Raw genomic sequence first — 18,890 nt, 5'->3', positions numbered from 1 at the left:
TTCTTTAACTGATTTTATTTTTTACATAAAAAGTTCAGTAAAAATTGGATAAAGTAAAGTGATTTTAAGCAGTAAATCAATCTTATCAACATAGCACAAGGCTGGCCGAAACCGCAAGGCAGCCTGCTCTGGAATATTTACATGATAACAAATTAAACCTTGCAGGAGAACTTAAACCATCCTTACAAAGTCTTCTGTGATCCTAGCACGCAGAGGCTTAAAAGCAAAACAAAAACCAAAAACCAGGAAAAAACAAATTATTTTCAATATATTCACATATACATTAAAATATAATACAGATCGTCAGGGTAAGGGGTTGTGGGTGGGGATGCGCATGAGTCTGTGCGCTGACAGCACCGCCAAGGAGGAGACCCAGGCTTGAGAGTGGGCTCAGGCCTGGCCAGGGTCTCAGAAGGGAAGGTCTCAAGGGCCTAAACCCTTGCCTCAGATGGCCTCTACCAACAGCTCACAACCAGGGACCGCTTATTGTAGATGGAGCTCATTTTTGTGGCTTTCAGTTGAAATCTGCAGGTTTGAATTCCCCAGGGTGATGTGTCATCAGTAGCACAGCCCTGACAGTGGGGTGGGGAGAGAGGGCCCACGGGATTTCTTCTCCCCAGAGTCTCTCCTACCAGCTTGCCCGTCCTCCCACCCTGGCCCTGCAGCTCACTCTAATTCAGTGTCCTCTTTGGGTTTGTAAACAGCCCCAAACTTCTGCATGTACTTCTTAATGTACTCCTTGGTTTTGTGTTTCACATTCTCATTGCACTCCAGGTCCTCGGGGTTCTTACAGTACTTCAGCTCCTTATTCATAACGCCGTGAGTCAGCTGTCCAGGACACAGGAAGAGAGATCACAGCCACCAATCAGAGTGGAAATGATTTGAGGGGGGAAGGCCAGTCTGCTGCCTCGGGCCCCTTCTCACAAAGACTGGGAGGTGAACTGGAGGGGGAGGTTGGGGCAGGCTGGTGCTGGGATCACCAGAAAGGGGAAGCTCAGCTCTCAGAGAACCGCTACCATCAAGTAGGGTACCCTCTCTTCCCAAACCTTCCCCCTCTGTTCCTGGGTCTCCAGCCTGGGCATGTGTCAAGGAAAACTCACTTTTTATGATGAAAGGGGCCTTCTAGGAAGGTATAGTTTTCCCAGAACATTGTCAGACCACAAGCAGGGGGGAATACCTTGCGAGCTAGGTGTTTGAAATCTTCAGTTGTGGTAATTCTTCCCACTTTGCAGTCAGGTTTCCGGTAAGGGTTCAGGCACTGGACGATGAACTGGGACATCTACAGGTATGGGGAGAAGAGCACACTGCTCAATAGTCCAGAGAAGGCAAGAAAGTTGTACTGAGGAAATACTTAGAATAGGCAGTAAGCCGAGCCAGCCAATCCTTCCCTTTCCGTCACTCACACTAGCTGTTGTGGACAGAAGAATGCCAGTATGCCAGTGGGGTATAAGAGAAAAGAATCCTGGATCAGCCTCAAGAGGGAAAGGGCTCCCTTGGATGGACTTAGCAAGCCTCACTTGCAGATGGAGGGACAGAGCAGCAGGACTCCATGCTGAATCTCATGGCAGCCCCAGATTTCAGCTAACAAATCTCATGTTCTTGGCATAAAGAGACTGTAGCTAAATTCTCTGGCCCCTGGAGGCAGGGCAGAGAGGGCCTTTCTGTGCTACCAGGAGGCTCAGTGACTCCAGGAAATGCAGGCATTTTGTTACTGAAGGCTACTTAGATTCTGTAAATGTTGCACTTCATTTGATTCATACTACATCAATGTGAAGCAGAGGGACACATGATATGGCAGCTGGTTGGAGAACATCTGGGGTAAGACCCTTTTCAATACACAAATTCCCATGTCCTCCTGAGCTATCTCTGTAGTGTCTGTCCTACCCAGTGGCTCTCAAAAGAGATCCAGGCACAGGATTTCTGGAAGTATTTGTGGCGCTAAGCCACAAAGTTGACCCCAGGGGAAAAAGGGAGCGAGGAGGTGAGTGATAGCCACTCACCAGGGAGCACCATGAACAGGGTCTACCCATCCCTGAAAGTCAGTGAGTCTTCAGACATTCAAAGAACAAGGCTATATCACAAGGTAGGAACTAAATAAACAGCTGCTAGTTGGCTGGGCTGAAATGCCAATAATCACAAAGGGACAGTGAGAAACTTAAGTTTTAACTCTAGAGAAGGCTTTTACTCAAAATTTTTCTGTGGTCTCCTGTTTCCATACTCTCTCCCCTCAATCCACTTCCCCAAATAAAATAGGGGATTTCATTATTCCCAGCTTAAAATCCTGCAATACTCCCTGCAACTCACAGTACCAAGCAGCACAATACTGTGCAGCCTCATCTTCCAACACCCCTCACATACCGGGTGCTACAGCCCACAGATTCCCTGAAAGGGATGACGCCTTCTTCTGCCTCTGTACACTCTACTGCCTGAATTACAACCCTCCTGATCTATCTGGCTAATTCCTACCCCTGACTCAAGAGCCTTTCCTGACACCCAGAACAGAGACCTCCAAGCCCTATCATGGCACATTCCTCACACAGCTGCCATTACTTTTTTTTTTTTTTTTTTAATGCCATTACTTATTTACAGGTCTACCTCCTCCAACAGACTATGAGCCCCCTCGGTGAACAAAGACTGGAGTTTAGAATCTGGATGCCCTGAGGCAGAAAACGTTAGTGTCCTGAGAGCTGTACTGCACTTCCAGCAGCATAAAGACGAGCTGCTTTCTCCCAATCACTTGAGGATTAGGCAGCCACCAAATGAGATATCACAGAAAAAGAAACGGACTTTGAGCCAGAGGCCCGAGTTCAAGTCTTCTGTCCAGAGCTTGCCTTCTCTAAACCTCAAGAGCTCCTCCACCAGCATAAGAGGAATTACAATTCCATACCAATATGTCATCACATAACAACTACACAGTCCAATCACAGAAGCAAAGGAACACCCAAAGGCAGGGCCACCTAGTACTACAAACAGCTGTGCACACTTAGGATGAGAAAGAAAGGGTCTCAGTTTAAGCCTTCAGAATGTAGTGTCCACATCCCACCAAACCTTACCTCTTTTCTGAATACTTCTTTGCTTTTCTTAGCCAGCTCACTGGAGGTGTCTGCTTCTGCTGTCTTAGGCTTTTTTGAGGTCTAGAAATGGAAAACACCACAGTGTGGGAATGAGAGGTCAGGTCAGTGATGCCCTGCTCTTCGAGAACCTCCCTTCTTTCCCGCAATTGGGATGCCTCACTCTTAGTATTAGAATCTTAAAGGGACATGGCCTGGAGTCAACTTAGCTGCTGTTACCACTCTCACTTCATGTTTAAATCTTGTCATCTGGCACTGGCCTCGCTCCTATAAACCAAGTTCTAATTCTCTACCCTAAGTGAAAGCTACATCCTTGATGTAGTTAAACATTTGTTTCAGGGTCACCTTCTCTGCAGAGAAATGTGCTGTGTGATTTGGACCACTCAGGTCCCTGTTCTGAGCTGCAGTATCCCACACTGTCAAGAGAGGCCCAGACTCAACGGGCTCCACCTCTCCTGTCTCTGACATTCTAGGACTCCTGGACAAAGGCAAAATGATTTAGCCACACAACCATGGTCCAAATACCATGCTCCTCATCCAAGTCCCCTAGACTGTAGGAGACAGTCTCAGCATGCAAGAGAGGCTCCTTAAAGGTTGGTATCCTCGGTTCAGGAATGGAAAGACTAAAGAGGTATCAAGGTGTTGCGGGGGAGGAGATGAGGGTCATGCAAGTCAGTGAACAGATGAGTAGATCCTAAGACAGAAGATACTCTGTCCCAAGATGCTAAGATGATGACAAACCTAGGAATGCTCCCTTCTAGCACTGCAAGGGGGAGGCTGCCAGTCCCCCTGCCCCACGCCCCCTGCCTGATTAGGCACTGCTGAGAGGTGAGAGGTCAGCAGCCCTGGCATTCAGAGCACCTGGCATGCAAGGCCACCTCCCCATACCTTTGCTCACCACCAGTCATCAAGCCCCTTCCTAGTAAATGTACTTCTCCATGGAAAAGATTATGAGCATTCCCCTTTGAATGCAACTCACTTCAGATGGATGTAGAAGCAGTTGGCATTACAGGTACTTCATTTTTTTGCTACCTGCTTAGAGCACAAAATTTTTTCAACCTACCCCCACTTCTGATTCCTCTCTTTCCAGAAACAGTATGAAGGTGCTGGTGATGAAGGGACTGTTCAACTCCCTCTGCTCTGGACTGGCTCCAGAGAAAGGTGGCACTCCCCTGGCTTCTGGGCTTCTATACATCAGCTTTCCCTGACTTGTTATAAAAGCTTTGCATATTTTCTACTTTTCTACTTTCTTTCTGTGGCTGTGGCAGCAGGAAAGGGAGGGCAGGGTAGAAAGAACATACAGATTCTACCTCTGGTTTTAGGAAACAAAATGCAAATAACTGTTTTCAAATGTTTTGCTTTGAGATTTTGTGGTTATTTTTTCTAGCAGTAGAGAGTGTAGCTGTGCCTCACAATAAGACCTCATGTAGCATGGGATCAAGAATTGCCTGAATAAGCCAAGGTAATTTCAACACACCCTCAGCTGCTGTCTTGTGGATCTCAGAAATGAGTAGCAGCAGCAATGAGTACAGAAAGCCCCTTAAGGTTAACAATGATCTCAAGGCTCTGGCTCCTATAGAGGAGGCCAGGCTCTCAGTGAGGGCACTGTGTAAACAGGAATGTTCTGCTTCCCTCTGAACGGGGTATGTGTTCAGAAAGCTAAATAATTCCAGTGCATTTCTAATTTAATCTCTGACTTGGTGAGGTTGTAGGGCTTTAAAAACACACACTCCCCTGAGCTCTCTCTAGGAGCTTTCCTGGTCCAGAAGAAGTTGAGGTATCAGAAACACTACACATGATTCAACCTAAATTCTGCAACACACGAACCTGGTACACACCAATTAAAAGGTTAAGAAAGAAAGATCCTTGAAAATAATAAAAACTCAGTATATTCTGTTTTGAAGTTGCCGCCACCTTTGCTAACAAAAAGAGCAAAATAATTTCAGTTTGGTTCTAGATCAGGCACTATATACCACACCTTAGTTTGTCAAATGAGGCATGGGAGAGGGGGTGCAGGAAGTGAGAGGACAGGAACAAATCATCTCTACGACACTTTCAAGAAACTGGCAGGCCATTCCTTGCCTCTTCCATATCCACTTGTTTGCTCAGCCCCAAATGATGCCTCTCAGATGCCTTTGCATGCATCTTCAACATCTCCATTCTTAGTTCCTCACTTTGCCTAAACTATTAAAATACTCTTCAATCTGATCTCCAATGCTACCAATCTCACCTTTTCAAATGGGCCTGTTTCACTCAAGGAACACATATTTGATTGCCTGTCTTGCTGCTTTAAAAGCATCCACTGGCTTTTAAGCATACAATAATCACATTGGTAGGACACCAAGATCTTAGACAATTTAAATCTGACCTACTTTTCCATATTTTTATCTTGCTCACTACCTACCCCATATGTATCTAAATTCTCACCATAACCAAATTATTTTTATTGTTCCCTATATAGGCTTTGTCTTGTACTGACTTTATACCTTTGCAAAAACGGCTTTATTTGCCCAGAATCCTCTTTTCTGCTCACCTTAGCTATAGGTAAAATCATGTTTTCTGTGACATATCACTAGTGCATTTTCTTAGACCATTAATCACTGTGCTCCCATAGCATTCTGTACATACTTCTACTACAGCAATTATCCCGTTGTGTTCTTGGTTTATAGATGTGGTTATTTCCTTAGATTGAACTTCATGAAGATTAGTTCTCAGATTTATTTCTCTTTCTATCTGTAATACCTTACACAAGGCCTGTGAATTACTGAAAATTTACAATGTTACAGTCTTCATCTCCAAGGGCTTTAAAATCTAAATGAAGGCCCTAAAGATGGGAAAAAAAAAATTGGAGCAGAAGGAATAAACACATAACCCACAGGCATCCTTCTCCTGTCTGAGATGCTAGCTAGGTGAATACAGTAGTAAACTGGTTAGGAAGGTTAGATCCAAATAAGTCCCTGGCTATCCACGTCACACTAGGTCCTAATGATAGAGACAACGGTCTAGAAAGAAATCCAAAGACTGACACCTCAAGCCTTTGACTTGTGCATCATGGCAAGGTTGGTTGGAATATCAAAACTCATTTGTTCCTTCATAAACTATCAAAGGGTTAATAACAAAACAGATGACTTCATTTATATTTTCTCATTAGAAATACAAGAAAAGGTAAAGCTGACAAGTCAGAGACAAAAGCCTAAGAAGCTAAGATAGAGAGTGAATGAACATCCAGATAGTTTTTTACTGGAAGCACATGACAGTTATGGGTTTTTTTCCCCTTAGGTACCTGTCTCTATAAAAACTCTCCCACAGAAACTTCATACACTGCCAGTAGAAATGTACAATGATATATAGCAACTTTAGAAAACAGTTTGACAGTTTCTTAAAAAGTTAGACAGAGACAGTCTAACTTTGATCCAGCAATTCCACTCCTAGGTATCTACCCAAGAGAACTGAAAATGTATGTCCAAAGATTTGTTCACAATTGTTCATATACCATTATTCACAACAGCCAAAGAGTGGAAACAACTCAAATGTCCATCAACTGGTAAATGGATAAATAAAATGTGGCACATCTAATACAATGGGATATTATTCAATGCTAAAAAGAAACGAGCTACCAAGCCATGAAAAGGCATGCAAGAACCTTAAATGTATATTGCTAGGTGAATGAAGCAAATCTGAAAAGGCTACATGTCCAAATATGTGACATTCTATAAAAGGCAAAACTGGAGAAAGTAAAAAGATCAGAGATTGTCAGGGATAGGGATGGGGATGGGGGGAGGCGGGGAGACAGGATGAGATGAATAGGGGGAGCACAGAGATTTTCAATGCAGTGAAACTATTCTGTAGATGATAATGGTGGATACATGCCATTATACATTTGTCAAAACCCACAGAATGTACAATACCAAGAACACTAATGTGAACTACAGACTTTGAGTGATAATAATGTAGATTCACTGATTGCAATAAATGTATCATACTCCGGCAGGCTGTTGATAGTGGAGGACGCTATGCATGTGTGATGACAGGGGGTGTATGGAAACTCTGTACTTTCTGCTCAAATTTAAAGGGAACCTAAAACTGTCTGAAAATAAAATAAATTAAGAAAAAGAGGTATATAAGGACCTTTTCAGACAAACAAAAATGAGACAGCTCATCACAATTAGACCTGAAATACTCAAAGTATTAAAGGAAATTCTTCAGACTGGGAATTCCCTGGTGGTCCAGCGGTTAAGAATCCGCCTTCCACTGAAGGAGACACAGGTTCGATCCCTGGTCAGGGAACTAAGATCCCACATGCCATGGGGCAACTAAGCCCGCAAACCGCAACTACTGAGCCCACGTGCCATAACTAGAGAGAAGCCCGTGCACTGCAACGAAGAGCTCGCACGCCTTAACGGGAAGATTCCTACATGCCGCAACTAAGACCTGGCACAGCCAAATAAATTTTTTAAATAGTGGATAGAATTTATAAAAAAAAAAAAAAGGAAATTGTTCAGACTAAAGGAATGCTAAATATAATGCTGAAGAAAGAAAAACATTTCCCCCAAAGTGAATAAAATATAAAAGGAGGTATGGATTTGTTTCCACTTTCCTTCTCATTCCCATTCCTTCCTTCCCTCTTCCACCTCTTTCCACTGACTTAACTAGTTAAGTGTCTCTTATTTTCAAAATTAAATACTATTCAAATCTTAGAGCATAGATATATTGTCTTTGATTTCATTCAAGACACCACATCCTTGGAGACAGTGAGTCCTGTTCCAAGTGGAAAAGGATAAAAATTTTTAATTCAAGCATTGAGAGTCACACTGATTCACATGACCTCTAATCCCGATTACTCTCTTGTTAGAAGGAGAGACGAGGAATAAGCTCTCTTTCACTTTACTCTAGAATAGTATTTCCAGAGTAAAATATCTCAGTTGCAAATCTTAAAAAAAGGGGGGGCCCAGTTATACTTTTTTGGTGAGGTGTGTTTTTTTTTTTTTTTTTGCGGTATGAGGGCCTCTCACTGCTGTGGCCTCTCCTGTTGTGGAACACAGGCTCCGGACATGCAGGCTCAGCGGCCATGGCTCACGGGCCCAGCCGCTCCGCAGCATATGGGATCTTCCCAGACCGGGGCACGAACCCGTGTCCCCTGCATTGGCAGGCGGACTCTCAACCACTGCGCCACCAGGGAAGCCCCTTTGGTGAGGTTTTAATGCAACCAGTTTAACTTCTTTCCAGACCCACCAATCCCAAAATGGCAAGACATTAAAGCAAACGAAGAAAGACTGCAGTTAAACAGAAAAAACACACTTAAAAGAAACATAACATTAAGAAGAATGCTGTAATCTACAGGGAAAGAGCTAAGATATATTAAAGGAAGTTATAATGGAATAAGAATACTATGATTCTATTTGTATGTTTAGAATGAAAAGAAAGAAAAACACCTGTGTGTGTTTTCCATAAAGGTCTGGAAGAACATACAACAAAGCAGGGTTTTGCAACTTTGGCACTACTGACATTTGGGCCAGTTCTTTGTTGTGGGGGATTATCCTGTGCACTCTAAGATGTTTAGTGGCTTCTCTGGCCTCTGTACACACTAGAAGCTAGTAGCATCTCCACAGCTGTAACAACCAAAAATGTCTCCAAATATTATCAAAAGTCTCCCGAGGAGCAAAACTGCTCTTGGTTGAGAACCTGTGCACTAAAAAGTTAACAGTATTTATCTCCGGAGAGGGAAGTATGATGAAAGGAGAGCAACTAAATAGAAATTAAGAGCTTTTATTTTTTGTTCTATATACTGTACTTCTGTATTGTTTGGACGTCCTACCCCCCCCAAGCATTTTTTTATATGCATAATTCTCCAGAACAATAAGAAAAATAGAATTCCAAGATAACATGGCTACTGACTCTACAAAATGAGAAGACAAAGAATCCCAAATGATCAGGAAACATATCTGTAAGCCACACTCACCTTCATGGGATTTTCATCATATGTTGGGGTTCCCAGGTCCATCTCAGCTTCATGCTCAAGGCTGGCATCATCTCCTGGGCTTTCCCAAGTAGGAGGATCCCACTGAGTCTGCCTAGAAGAAGGTAAGAACAGCCATGCTGTCATGGCCAGAAAACAGAGAACTCTGGCATAGGTATCTCTGCTCATATATACATAATATACAACATGCAATGAAACAGAACAAGTCAGCTCCATAAGACAGAGACATTCTTCCCAGCAGCAATGATTCTATCCCATAGACATACATTGTTTTTAGCCCACTGTACTTCTGTAGCCAACGCTGTGGCAACATTTGCTGGGTATCAAAGACAACAGTAAAACCAAACATCTTTGTCTCTCACCTGACTATTAATGTCCTGAAAACAGGATTCAGCAAAGTCTAAGGAAAGTACATGGAGTAGGTGCCTGCCTATGCCACCCCTATGCAGGTGATCAATCATGATTGTACCTAGCATGTACCTGGAGCAAAGTAAAATAAATCACAACACCCTCCTCACAATCCTTGATCATGTGAGAAAACCGTTCCTTGCCTTAGGAGTCTTCTTGTTTGTAGTTTTGCTCCTCTGGCTTGATGACTTACAGCATGGAAAAGATGTACAGGTTAAAAACTTGTGCCCTCTGCTAAAAATATTTTCAGCTAGCTACAAAAAAAGAGTTCAACCACATTAACTCTTTGCATGCTTTTTTTTTTTGGCCACGCCGCATAGCTCTTGGGGATCTTAGCTCCTGACCAGGGAATTCCCTCATTGCATGTTTATGGCTGTTTTGAAAGTTAGCAGGCAAAGATGGTTTTGTTTTTGTTTTGTTTTTAAAGCTAGATCTGTGAAGTAACATGTGGAAGTAAGGAAATTCTATTCAGGAGTCAGAAGTCAGCTGTCACAGGAAATGCTCTAAGGGGAATCACTTAAAACGTCAAAAGCCTCCAAGAAGCTAGCGACATATCTGACAGGTCTATCCTGCCATTACAGTCTTGTGCTTTCCTACCACAGCAATCTTTAGTTAGCAACATTAAAGGCATTTGATGTAAATTAGTTTTGCAGATGATTATGAAAGTAGGTTTATCTCTGACCGACAGAACTAATTATAAAATGGGCTCAAGATTTCTATTGTAATCAAAGAAGCACAAGCAGCTGTGGGTTTTATTATGGGAATTAAACAGGAGGTATTATGCTCTTAGGTGCCAGCTAAGGAAAACCTTGAAAAAAAGATGGAAAAATTACACACATAAATAAGAAATATAATTTTTTTTTTTGAAAAGTGATAGTCCATTATAAAGCTTGCTTTGGTATTGAAAAAACAAAGTTCTGGTAAAATTTGCAGACACTGGTTTTTAAAGTCACAACTTCCAGTCAGCAGCATAACAAGGGCTTGTTTCTTTGGGTTTTTTTTGGCTGCATTGGGTCTTCATTGGTGTGCGCGGCCTTTCTCTAGTTGCGGCAAGCGGGCTTCTCATTGCGGTGGCTTCTCTTGTTGTGGAGCACAGGTTCTAGGCATGCGGGATTCAGTAGTTGCAGCACGTGGGCTCAGTAGTTGCGGCACACGGGACCTAGAGCATGCAGGCCTCAGTAGTTGTGGCATGTGGGCTCATTAGTTGTGGCGTGCGGGCTCTAGAGTGCAGGCTCAGTAGTTGTGGCACACAGGCTTAGCTGCTCCACGGCATGTGGGATCTTCCCGGACCAGGGATCAAACCCGTATCCCCTGCACTGGCAGGGGGATTCTTAACCACTGTGCCACCAGGGAAGTCCCAAGGGCTTGTTTTATAAAGGTATTTTTATGGGAATAATGAAGACCTTTCTAAGTAGAATACATAAAGGGAAAATATTTGACTGCATGAAATTTTTAACTTCTTCACGTCACAAGACATTACAAACAAAAACATTTGCAATATTCTTTTTTTTTTAGCGATACGCGGGCCTCTCACTGTTGTGGCCTCTCCCGTTGCGGAGCACAGGCTCCAGATGCGCAGGCTCAGTGGCCATGGCTCATGGGCCCAGCCGCTCCGCGGCATGTGGGATCCTCCCGGACCAGGGCACAAACCCACGTCCCCTGCATCGGCAGGCGGACTCTCAACCACTGCACCACCAGGGAAGCCCTGTAATATTCTTGATAAACAGATTAACAATGCTGACAGAAAATGGGTAGATGCCCCAAACAAGCAATTCACAAAAGATACAAATAGCCAATAATCTAATGAAGACGTTCCATCTCAAAAATAATTGAAAATAAAAATAAGATTTCTCATCTACTATTTTACATGAGTTAAAGAACCTACATGAAGAAAAAGGCACTTTTGTGTACCTTTTGTGGGAGTCTAAATTGGTATGATTTTTTTTTAATGGTAAGCTGACAATACTTATCAACTTAAAATGTGTATCTCTTTTGATCAAATATTTTGCCTCTAAGAATCTGCCTGAAGAAGGCAGTAAGATTAGTGTGAGTGTCTGTAAGGATGTCCAGGTTTAGAGTTATATATAAAATAGTGAAAATCCATCAATCAGGGTGGGTTAAACAAAATTTGGTATAGCCATACAGAAGAGCAGGGGTTAGGCAAACTTCTTCTATAAAGGATCAGAGAGTAAATACCCTTGACCTTGTGGACCAAATGATCTCTGTCACAACTAGTCTACTGTCATTGGAGTATGAAAGTAGCCATCAACAATTCCTAAATAAATGGGTGTGGCTGTGTTCCAAAAAAACTTTATTTACCAAAACAAGTAGCCCATTGACATAGTTTGCTGAGCCCTGCAACAAATAAGCAAGTATTAAAAATAATGTAGTTTTTCATTAACTGGTACAGAAAGTTCTATAAATAGATTGGTAAACAAAACAGATGACAAAACATGCACCCCAATAACTCACATTATATACCAATGAATACATACATACACACACAGAAAACACATATATTCACATAAAGCTATCTGCCTAAACTATATGTTTAATTCTAAGAAAAAGATAAATCAGGTTTTTTATATAAATTGCAGGAGTCATCAAACTATGGCTCATGAACCAAATAAAGTTTTACTGGAACAGAGACATACCCATTCATTTATGTATTGTCTATGGCTGCTTACACAACAATAGAAGAACTGAACAGTTGTGACAAAGAATGTTTGGCAAGCAAAGCCTAAAATATTTATTATCTGGCCTTTTACAGAAAAGGTTTGCCCACGACCCCTGATTATCTACAATGTTAGATGAAGTCATTACCATTTTCTAAAAAATTCCTTAGTTTGGGACTTCCCTGGTGGCACAGTGGTTGGGACTCCACGCTCCCAACGCAGGAGGCCCCAGTTCAATCCCTAGTTAGGGAACCAGATCCCACATGCTGCAACTAAGAGTTCACATGCCTCAACTAAGGAGCCCGCCTGCTGCAACTAAGACCTGGCGCAACCAAATAAATAAATAAAATAAATTCCTTAGTTTTCTCCAAGAGTCTTGCAGATTAAAAACACCAGAACATACCTAAAAAGGACCAAAGTCTAAAGTATGTCATAACATTTATGATGGGATTCTGGAAAACCAGCAGCCCTCAGGCACAGTTAACAGCTAATAACAAGTCTATAACCATAAAACTCCCCTTACAGTGGCAGCTTCTTTGACCAACTGAAAGCTGATTTGGGAATGCTCAGACAGCTCTTCTTACCTTGTGATCACATGGTAGTAGTAAATCTTCCCTTCTGGGTCTCGGGCTGTCTTCCAGTTGGGAGGTAAGACAATGGTTTTTGGTTTGGGAGGAGATGGGGGTGGTAAATCCAAGAGATTATTTGTCACAACCATTTCAGGCTAAAAAGACACACAAGTTCTTGATCAGTGACATTTCTTTTAATCTGGCTGAGAAGGACAAAAATAGTCTACTTAAGCAGTATGTAAAAACACACATCTTCCTCTTCTTTTAAAAAAAGATAAAAAGTAAAGGTACAATCTGGGAAATGATCAGAGACAGTGTATATGAAGAGCTTTAGGGATCTATCAGAAAATTCACAGCAGGCTTCGAGTTCACCATCCAATACACCATATTTAAAAATATTCAGCAGTTCATTATGTAGAACAATATTTTTCAACCTTAAAAAAACCAATGCTAAATGGCATATAACCAACTCCAAGATACCAATTAGCTGAATGGGCTTTAGATAGAAGCAAATATGATAAAATGTTAACATTTATCCATTATATATTTTTTGTATGTTTGAAACCTCATATTTATATTTTAAAAATATAGAAATGGGTGAAAAGCTTGTTTTTCAGTTTAATTGAAAAAAATTTTCTAAATAAATAGCTTTTAAAAATTTAATGCCACATTTTGAAAAACATAAAAACTTCATAATCACTGTTATAAACTGAATTGTGCTTCCCCCAAATTCATATGAAGCCCTAACCCCCAATGCGATTGTATTTGAAGACAGCACCTTTAAATAGGTAATTAAGGTTAAATGAGGTCTCGAGAGTGCGGCCCTAATGCAACAGGACTGGTGTCCTTATAAGAAGTGGAAGAGGCATCAGGGAATGTGCGCAGAGAAAAGACCAGGTGAGGGCACAGTGAGAAAGCAGCCATCTGCAAAACAGGAGCAGCCTCAGGAGACAGCAAACCTGCTGACACCTTGATTTTAGACCTGCAGGTTCCGAGACTATGAGAAAATAAATTTCTGTTAGTTAAGCTACGTAGTCTGTGGTATTTTGTTAAAGTAGCTCTAGTAAACTGATAATATAATCATGATAAGGATATATACTCTTAATTGTTCATTCTATGTAATCCAGTTAATAAAGAAAAAAATTTCCAACTTTACCTTTGCTTGAGCAGTTAAAGAGGAACCTAAGATCCCAGGCTCAGATAAAACATGGCCACTTTTAAGCAAACCTAAGTCTCTGAGCATTGCTGCTTTGTGCATACCCCCCCAAGCCTTACTTCACAGAGCTGCTTTTTGTTGGCCCCACTTAAGTTCCACTTCCTCCATTCCTGTAGTCCTCTATCTAGCCTATAAGGTGATCTCTTTCCCCTAAGCTTTCGTGTCACTTAAGAATATTCCAAATTATTCAATATCTACTAGATTACCAATCCTTCTCCAATTTGGGAATAATTTTTTCCCCTCCTCAAATTCTACCTGCATATTTCATGACACTAAACGCTGACTACTTTTAGTATTATTCATTGTGATCCTCATCTCTCTTACTGGAATGTCAGCTTTTAAGCACAGGAATGGAATTTTACGTTTGTTTTCAAAATGCCTAGAAGGACCCAATTCACGGCAAGCCCTCAAATACCTGCCATACACGCTGTCTTATTTCTAAGTGTTTCACATGTAGTCTTTTTACTCCATCTCCACTGACTGCCCTACTTATCGAAAGCCACCAGAATGCAACAAGAGCCTTCTCTGGAAATGTCAGTATTCTAACCTGCTAATTTGTTCATGTTTAGTTTCTCAACTGCTTCTAGTGCCAGCTCCTATTTCCCATTTCATCTAAAAACAGCATTTCATCAAGATTTCATCATATCCTTCTACACAGGTTGCAGAATACCAAAAGCTTCTTTCAATATATATTGTACAACATGTAAAGTGAACTATATCATTCAATTTTATATCTCTAGCCCTCAGTACAGTATCATAGTCTAGTTCTCCATAAATAATGATGGAGCTAGTCTAGAAAACTATTACTTCAGAAATTCATAGCAAAGTGTAAGAATACAAGATCAGTCAGTTTAAATTACAAATAAAAAGGATCCTAAGGGCAAAGTACATATAAATTAACATAGCTGTAAGTTCCACAGAATTTTTTTTAATTGACAGCACTGTCGTGTAGTGCTCCCTCAGGGTCCACAGGCACTTGAGTGAAATTGGAGACTACAAAAATTTTTATAAAAAACAAACAAACAAAAAAGGAGTAAAAAAACCCCCTAACTAAACCAAACAAAAAGTAATCTTTCTAAAGATAAGGTAGGTAGCCAAGGAGAGTTTTAGCAACCAAAATATTTCTTACTGGCTGTAAGGGCTGAGGCTGCCCTGGTGCAACTATTGTAGTCACGGCTGTGGCTGGCTGTACCACCACTCCTTGTGGGTGAGCTGTGAAAATCTGTTGTCCCTGGATGTACTGAAGACTTGGCTGGGCATAACTCTAAAAGATAAAATGAAGAAATTCACAATTTATAGTTTTCTAGCTCTTAATAAGCAGTATCTGACTTCCAAGTTGACAAATCTTATTGGAAGATACACCCATTAATTTTTTTTTAACTTTAAATGTGAATATTTTACTACAAATGTGTAAAACAATCTTTTACTTCAAACTCTTTTTTTCTTTTTTGAATAATTCCCTAGTCATTTACTTACTTTGATTTTACTTTATCATAAAAAGTTAGAAAACTTTTTTGAGGCGGAGGCGGGGATGGGGGTGGGGTGGAGTACTCATAAAACCTGTCTAATTGTTTGGCTTCAATGAGACTTGAATAACAACTGAAGTGCTACTCCTAGGATACCTGAGAAAGAGCTCCACACAATGCTCTTTACAGAGAGCGTTTTAACTACCAACTCCTAATAACTAACAGCTTGTTTTGTTTTGTTTCTTTGCAGTATGCAGGCCTCTCACTGCTGTGGCCTCTCTCGTTGCGGAGCACAGGCTCTGGATGCGCAGGCTCAGCGGCCATGGCTCACGGGCTCAGCCGCTCCGCGGCATGTGGGATCCGCCCGGACCAAGGCACGAACCCGTGTCCCCTGCATCGGCAGGTGGACTCCCAACCACTGCACCACCAGGGAAGCCCTAACAGCTTGTTTTGATTGGAAAAGGTCAAAAGGAGTGATCCACAGTAGAGGAAGCTGAAGGTGATCAAATTTTAAACTAGTTTTCCAGCTTTTTGTAGGCTTCTATAAGAAAGACAGCGGAATTCAATATATCTAAAATCCTTATGACACACTGATTTATATATAGTGCTTTATCAAGCAGAAAAGCCCTTTTGCATATATTATCTCACTCAATCCTGACCACCATCAGAGGTGGGTGTATCTCCCACACCTGGAGTTATATAACAAATAAGTACCATGGCTAGCTAGGACTCAAACATACTCTGAAATTACGATAGAAAAACTGTTTAAAGAAGTGGCAAGAAGCCCTGAAAACAACCTTGTTTTGTTAAAAGGTGATGACTACCAAGGAGCTGAACAGATACGTATTTAAGGACAGATTTTGACCCTATAAACTGAGATTCTATCAGGTAAAATGATTCAGAAGTATTAATTGATAAGTACTCAAAATACAAAATATAATCAAAATATTATTCCAAATGATACCAGTAAAGACCCAAGGAGTCTGAATAGGTAAATGTAGCTGCCCGGCAGATTTCTGGATGAATAATTACTGAGAAGACACACAGAAAGAGGAAGAATACAATACTTGATTCAGTATTGCAAACAGCTTAATCTACACATTATCATAAACCAGATTCAATGCTAACTGTCAAAGCAGAATTGTCAGAATAGTATCACAAAGCTGAGAGAAAAATGTATACCTCAGAAATATTTTCATCTTTAGGTATTTGGATACAAGATGGGAAATATGTGCAACATCAAAAATTTTGTAGAAATTTATCTCCTCACCTAACTCCTGCCCCAAAGCCTGAAATCTGATTAAATCCAAAACACTTTTCAATACTGACATATAACCAGACAATACTGAATCAGAAGTCAGTACCAAAGAAGTATTAGCAACAAAGATGACCAAATACTGCTTAAAAAATTAAAAAGCATACTCTAAAGGTAAAATATAAATAATTCTTAAAGTTCTCCTTTAACTCTGATAAAATAAACCATAAAACAAAACATATCTAACTGGGCTCTATTCTATGATCACCAATCTATCTGGAAAGTTAAGTTTCCAAGGAAGTTTCTAAGGGCCGACACCCAGAAGGAAGCATCCTCAAGAGGCAGGTTACTGTGCATGTAGGAGGTTAACACGTATGTGCTGGTAACCCTGATTCTGAGTAGAAACAGTTTCCGGGAGGCTGAAGAGGACAGATGGAGAAACTGGAATTTTCCCAACCCACTAAGCCAAACACCAGATACTGTAACGAATCCCAAATTTAATTTCTTCCTGACCCACCCTCCTAATCTATCGGCAAATTCCGTTGGCTCTGCATTTTTTATATATGTATGTACATGTGCACGTCTATCTGTAAGTATGAGTTTATATATATGTGTGTGTATGTGTGTATATATATATATATATACATAAAAATAAAATCTGATCATTTCTTACATCTCTCCTTCTACTATTCCAGTATAAGTGGCCATATTCTCTTGCCTAGATTACTCAACAGTCTTTTAACTGATCTCCCCACTTCTGCGCTTGACTCCCACGATCTCTTCACCCAGAGCAACCAGAGCGAGTCTCTTAAAATACGTCAAATCACGCCAGTCCGCTGTAACTGCTCCAGTGGATTTTCACATTATTCAGACTAACAGCCCAAATCCTCACAAAGCCCTGACCGTCTTGTTCCCCCCCAAGGCCTTGACCTCATTTCCTACTACAGGTGTACCTCAGAGATATTGTGGGTTCAGTTTCAGAACATGCAATAAAGTGAATATTGCAATAAAAAGTGAATCACATGAATATTTTGGTTTCCCAGCACATATAAAAGTTATGCTTCACTATAGTGGACTCTATTAAGTGTACAGTAACATTAGGTCTAAAAAACAATGTACATACCTTAATTTAAAAATGCTTTACTGCTTAAAAATGCTGACCATCCTCTGAGCCTTCAGAGAGTCATGTCTGTCTGCTGGTGGAGGGTCTGGCCTCGATGTTGATGGCTGCTGACTGGGTGGCTGTGGCAATTTCTTAAAATAAGACAATGAAGCTTTTGCCACATTGACTGACTCTTCCTTTCACCATTTCTCTAGAGTACGTGATGCTATTTGATAGCATTTTACCCACAGTAGAACTGCTTTCAAAATTGGAGTCAATCTTCTTAAACTTGCCTCTGCTTTATCAACTAAATATATGTAATATTCTAAATCCTCTGATATCATTTCAACAATCTTCACAGCCTCTTTACCAGGAGTAGATTCCATCTCAAGAAACTACTTTCTTTTTTGCTCATCCATAAGAAGTAACTCCTCATCCATTCAAGTTTTATCATGAGACTGTAGCAGTTCAGTCACATCTTCAGGCTCTGCTTCTAATTTTAGTTCACTTGCTATTTCTACCACATCTGCAATTACTTCCACCACTGAAGTCTTCAACCCCTCCAAGTTATCAATTAGAGTTGGAATCAACTATATCTTCTGGATAACTTGCTGCAGTTTCTACATGAGCACTTTCTGCTTCACCTTGCACTTTAATGTTGCAGAGATGGCTTCTTTCCTCCAACCTCGTGAACCAACCTCTGCTAAGCTTCAAACTTTTCTTCTGCAGCTTTCTCCCCCATCTCAGCCTTCACAGAACTGAAGAGAGTTAGGGACCTGGTTCTGGATTAGGCTTTGGCTTAAGGGAATGTTGTGGCTGGTATGATCTTCTATCCAGACCACTAAAACTTTCTTCATATATATCAGCAATAAGGCTGATAAGACTATTTTGCTTTCTTATCAATTTCCTTCAAGAACTTTTCCTTTGCATTCACAATTTGGCTAACTGGCACAAGAGGCCTAGCTTTTGGCCTATCTCAGCTTTCAACTTGCTTTCCTCACTAAACGTCATCATTTCTAGGTTTTGATTTAAAGTGAGAGATGTATGACCCTTCCTTTCACTTGATATTTAAAGGCCATCGTTGGGTTATTAATTGGCCTAATTTTAATATTATTTTGTCTCAGGGAGTAGGGAGGCCCAAGGAGAGGGAG

General features: G+C 41.0%; 1 protein-coding gene across 3 annotated transcripts in view; it reads right to left on the bottom strand.

The window, feature by feature from the left end:
• The window catches only part of SETD2 (SET domain containing 2, histone lysine methyltransferase), a 112,996-nt gene continuing 94,106 nt past the window's right edge, over positions 1-18,890 (bottom strand). For 2 of the 3 annotated variants that reach the window (XM_049716253.1, XM_049716251.1), the window contains 6 exons: positions 15,046-15,180; positions 12,716-12,855; positions 9,031-9,142; positions 3,054-3,134; positions 1,178-1,279; positions 1-828 (listed from right to left, as the gene is read on the bottom strand). In XM_049716253.1, the coding sequence (XP_049572210.1) occupies positions 667-828; positions 1,178-1,279; positions 3,054-3,134; positions 9,031-9,142; positions 12,716-12,855; positions 15,046-15,180 (732 nt within the window). In that variant the 3' untranslated portion in view covers positions 1-666. The other variant, XM_049716252.1, reaches the window with a different exon arrangement.

This window comes from Orcinus orca, chromosome 10, assembly GCF_937001465.1.
Source record: "Orcinus orca chromosome 10, mOrcOrc1.1, whole genome shotgun sequence".
In the NCBI taxonomy this organism is placed as follows: Eukaryota; Metazoa; Chordata; class Mammalia; order Artiodactyla; family Delphinidae; genus Orcinus; species Orcinus orca.
The sequence above is the reverse complement of the archived record's forward strand: the minus strand, read 5'-3'. Positions and strand labels throughout refer to the sequence as shown.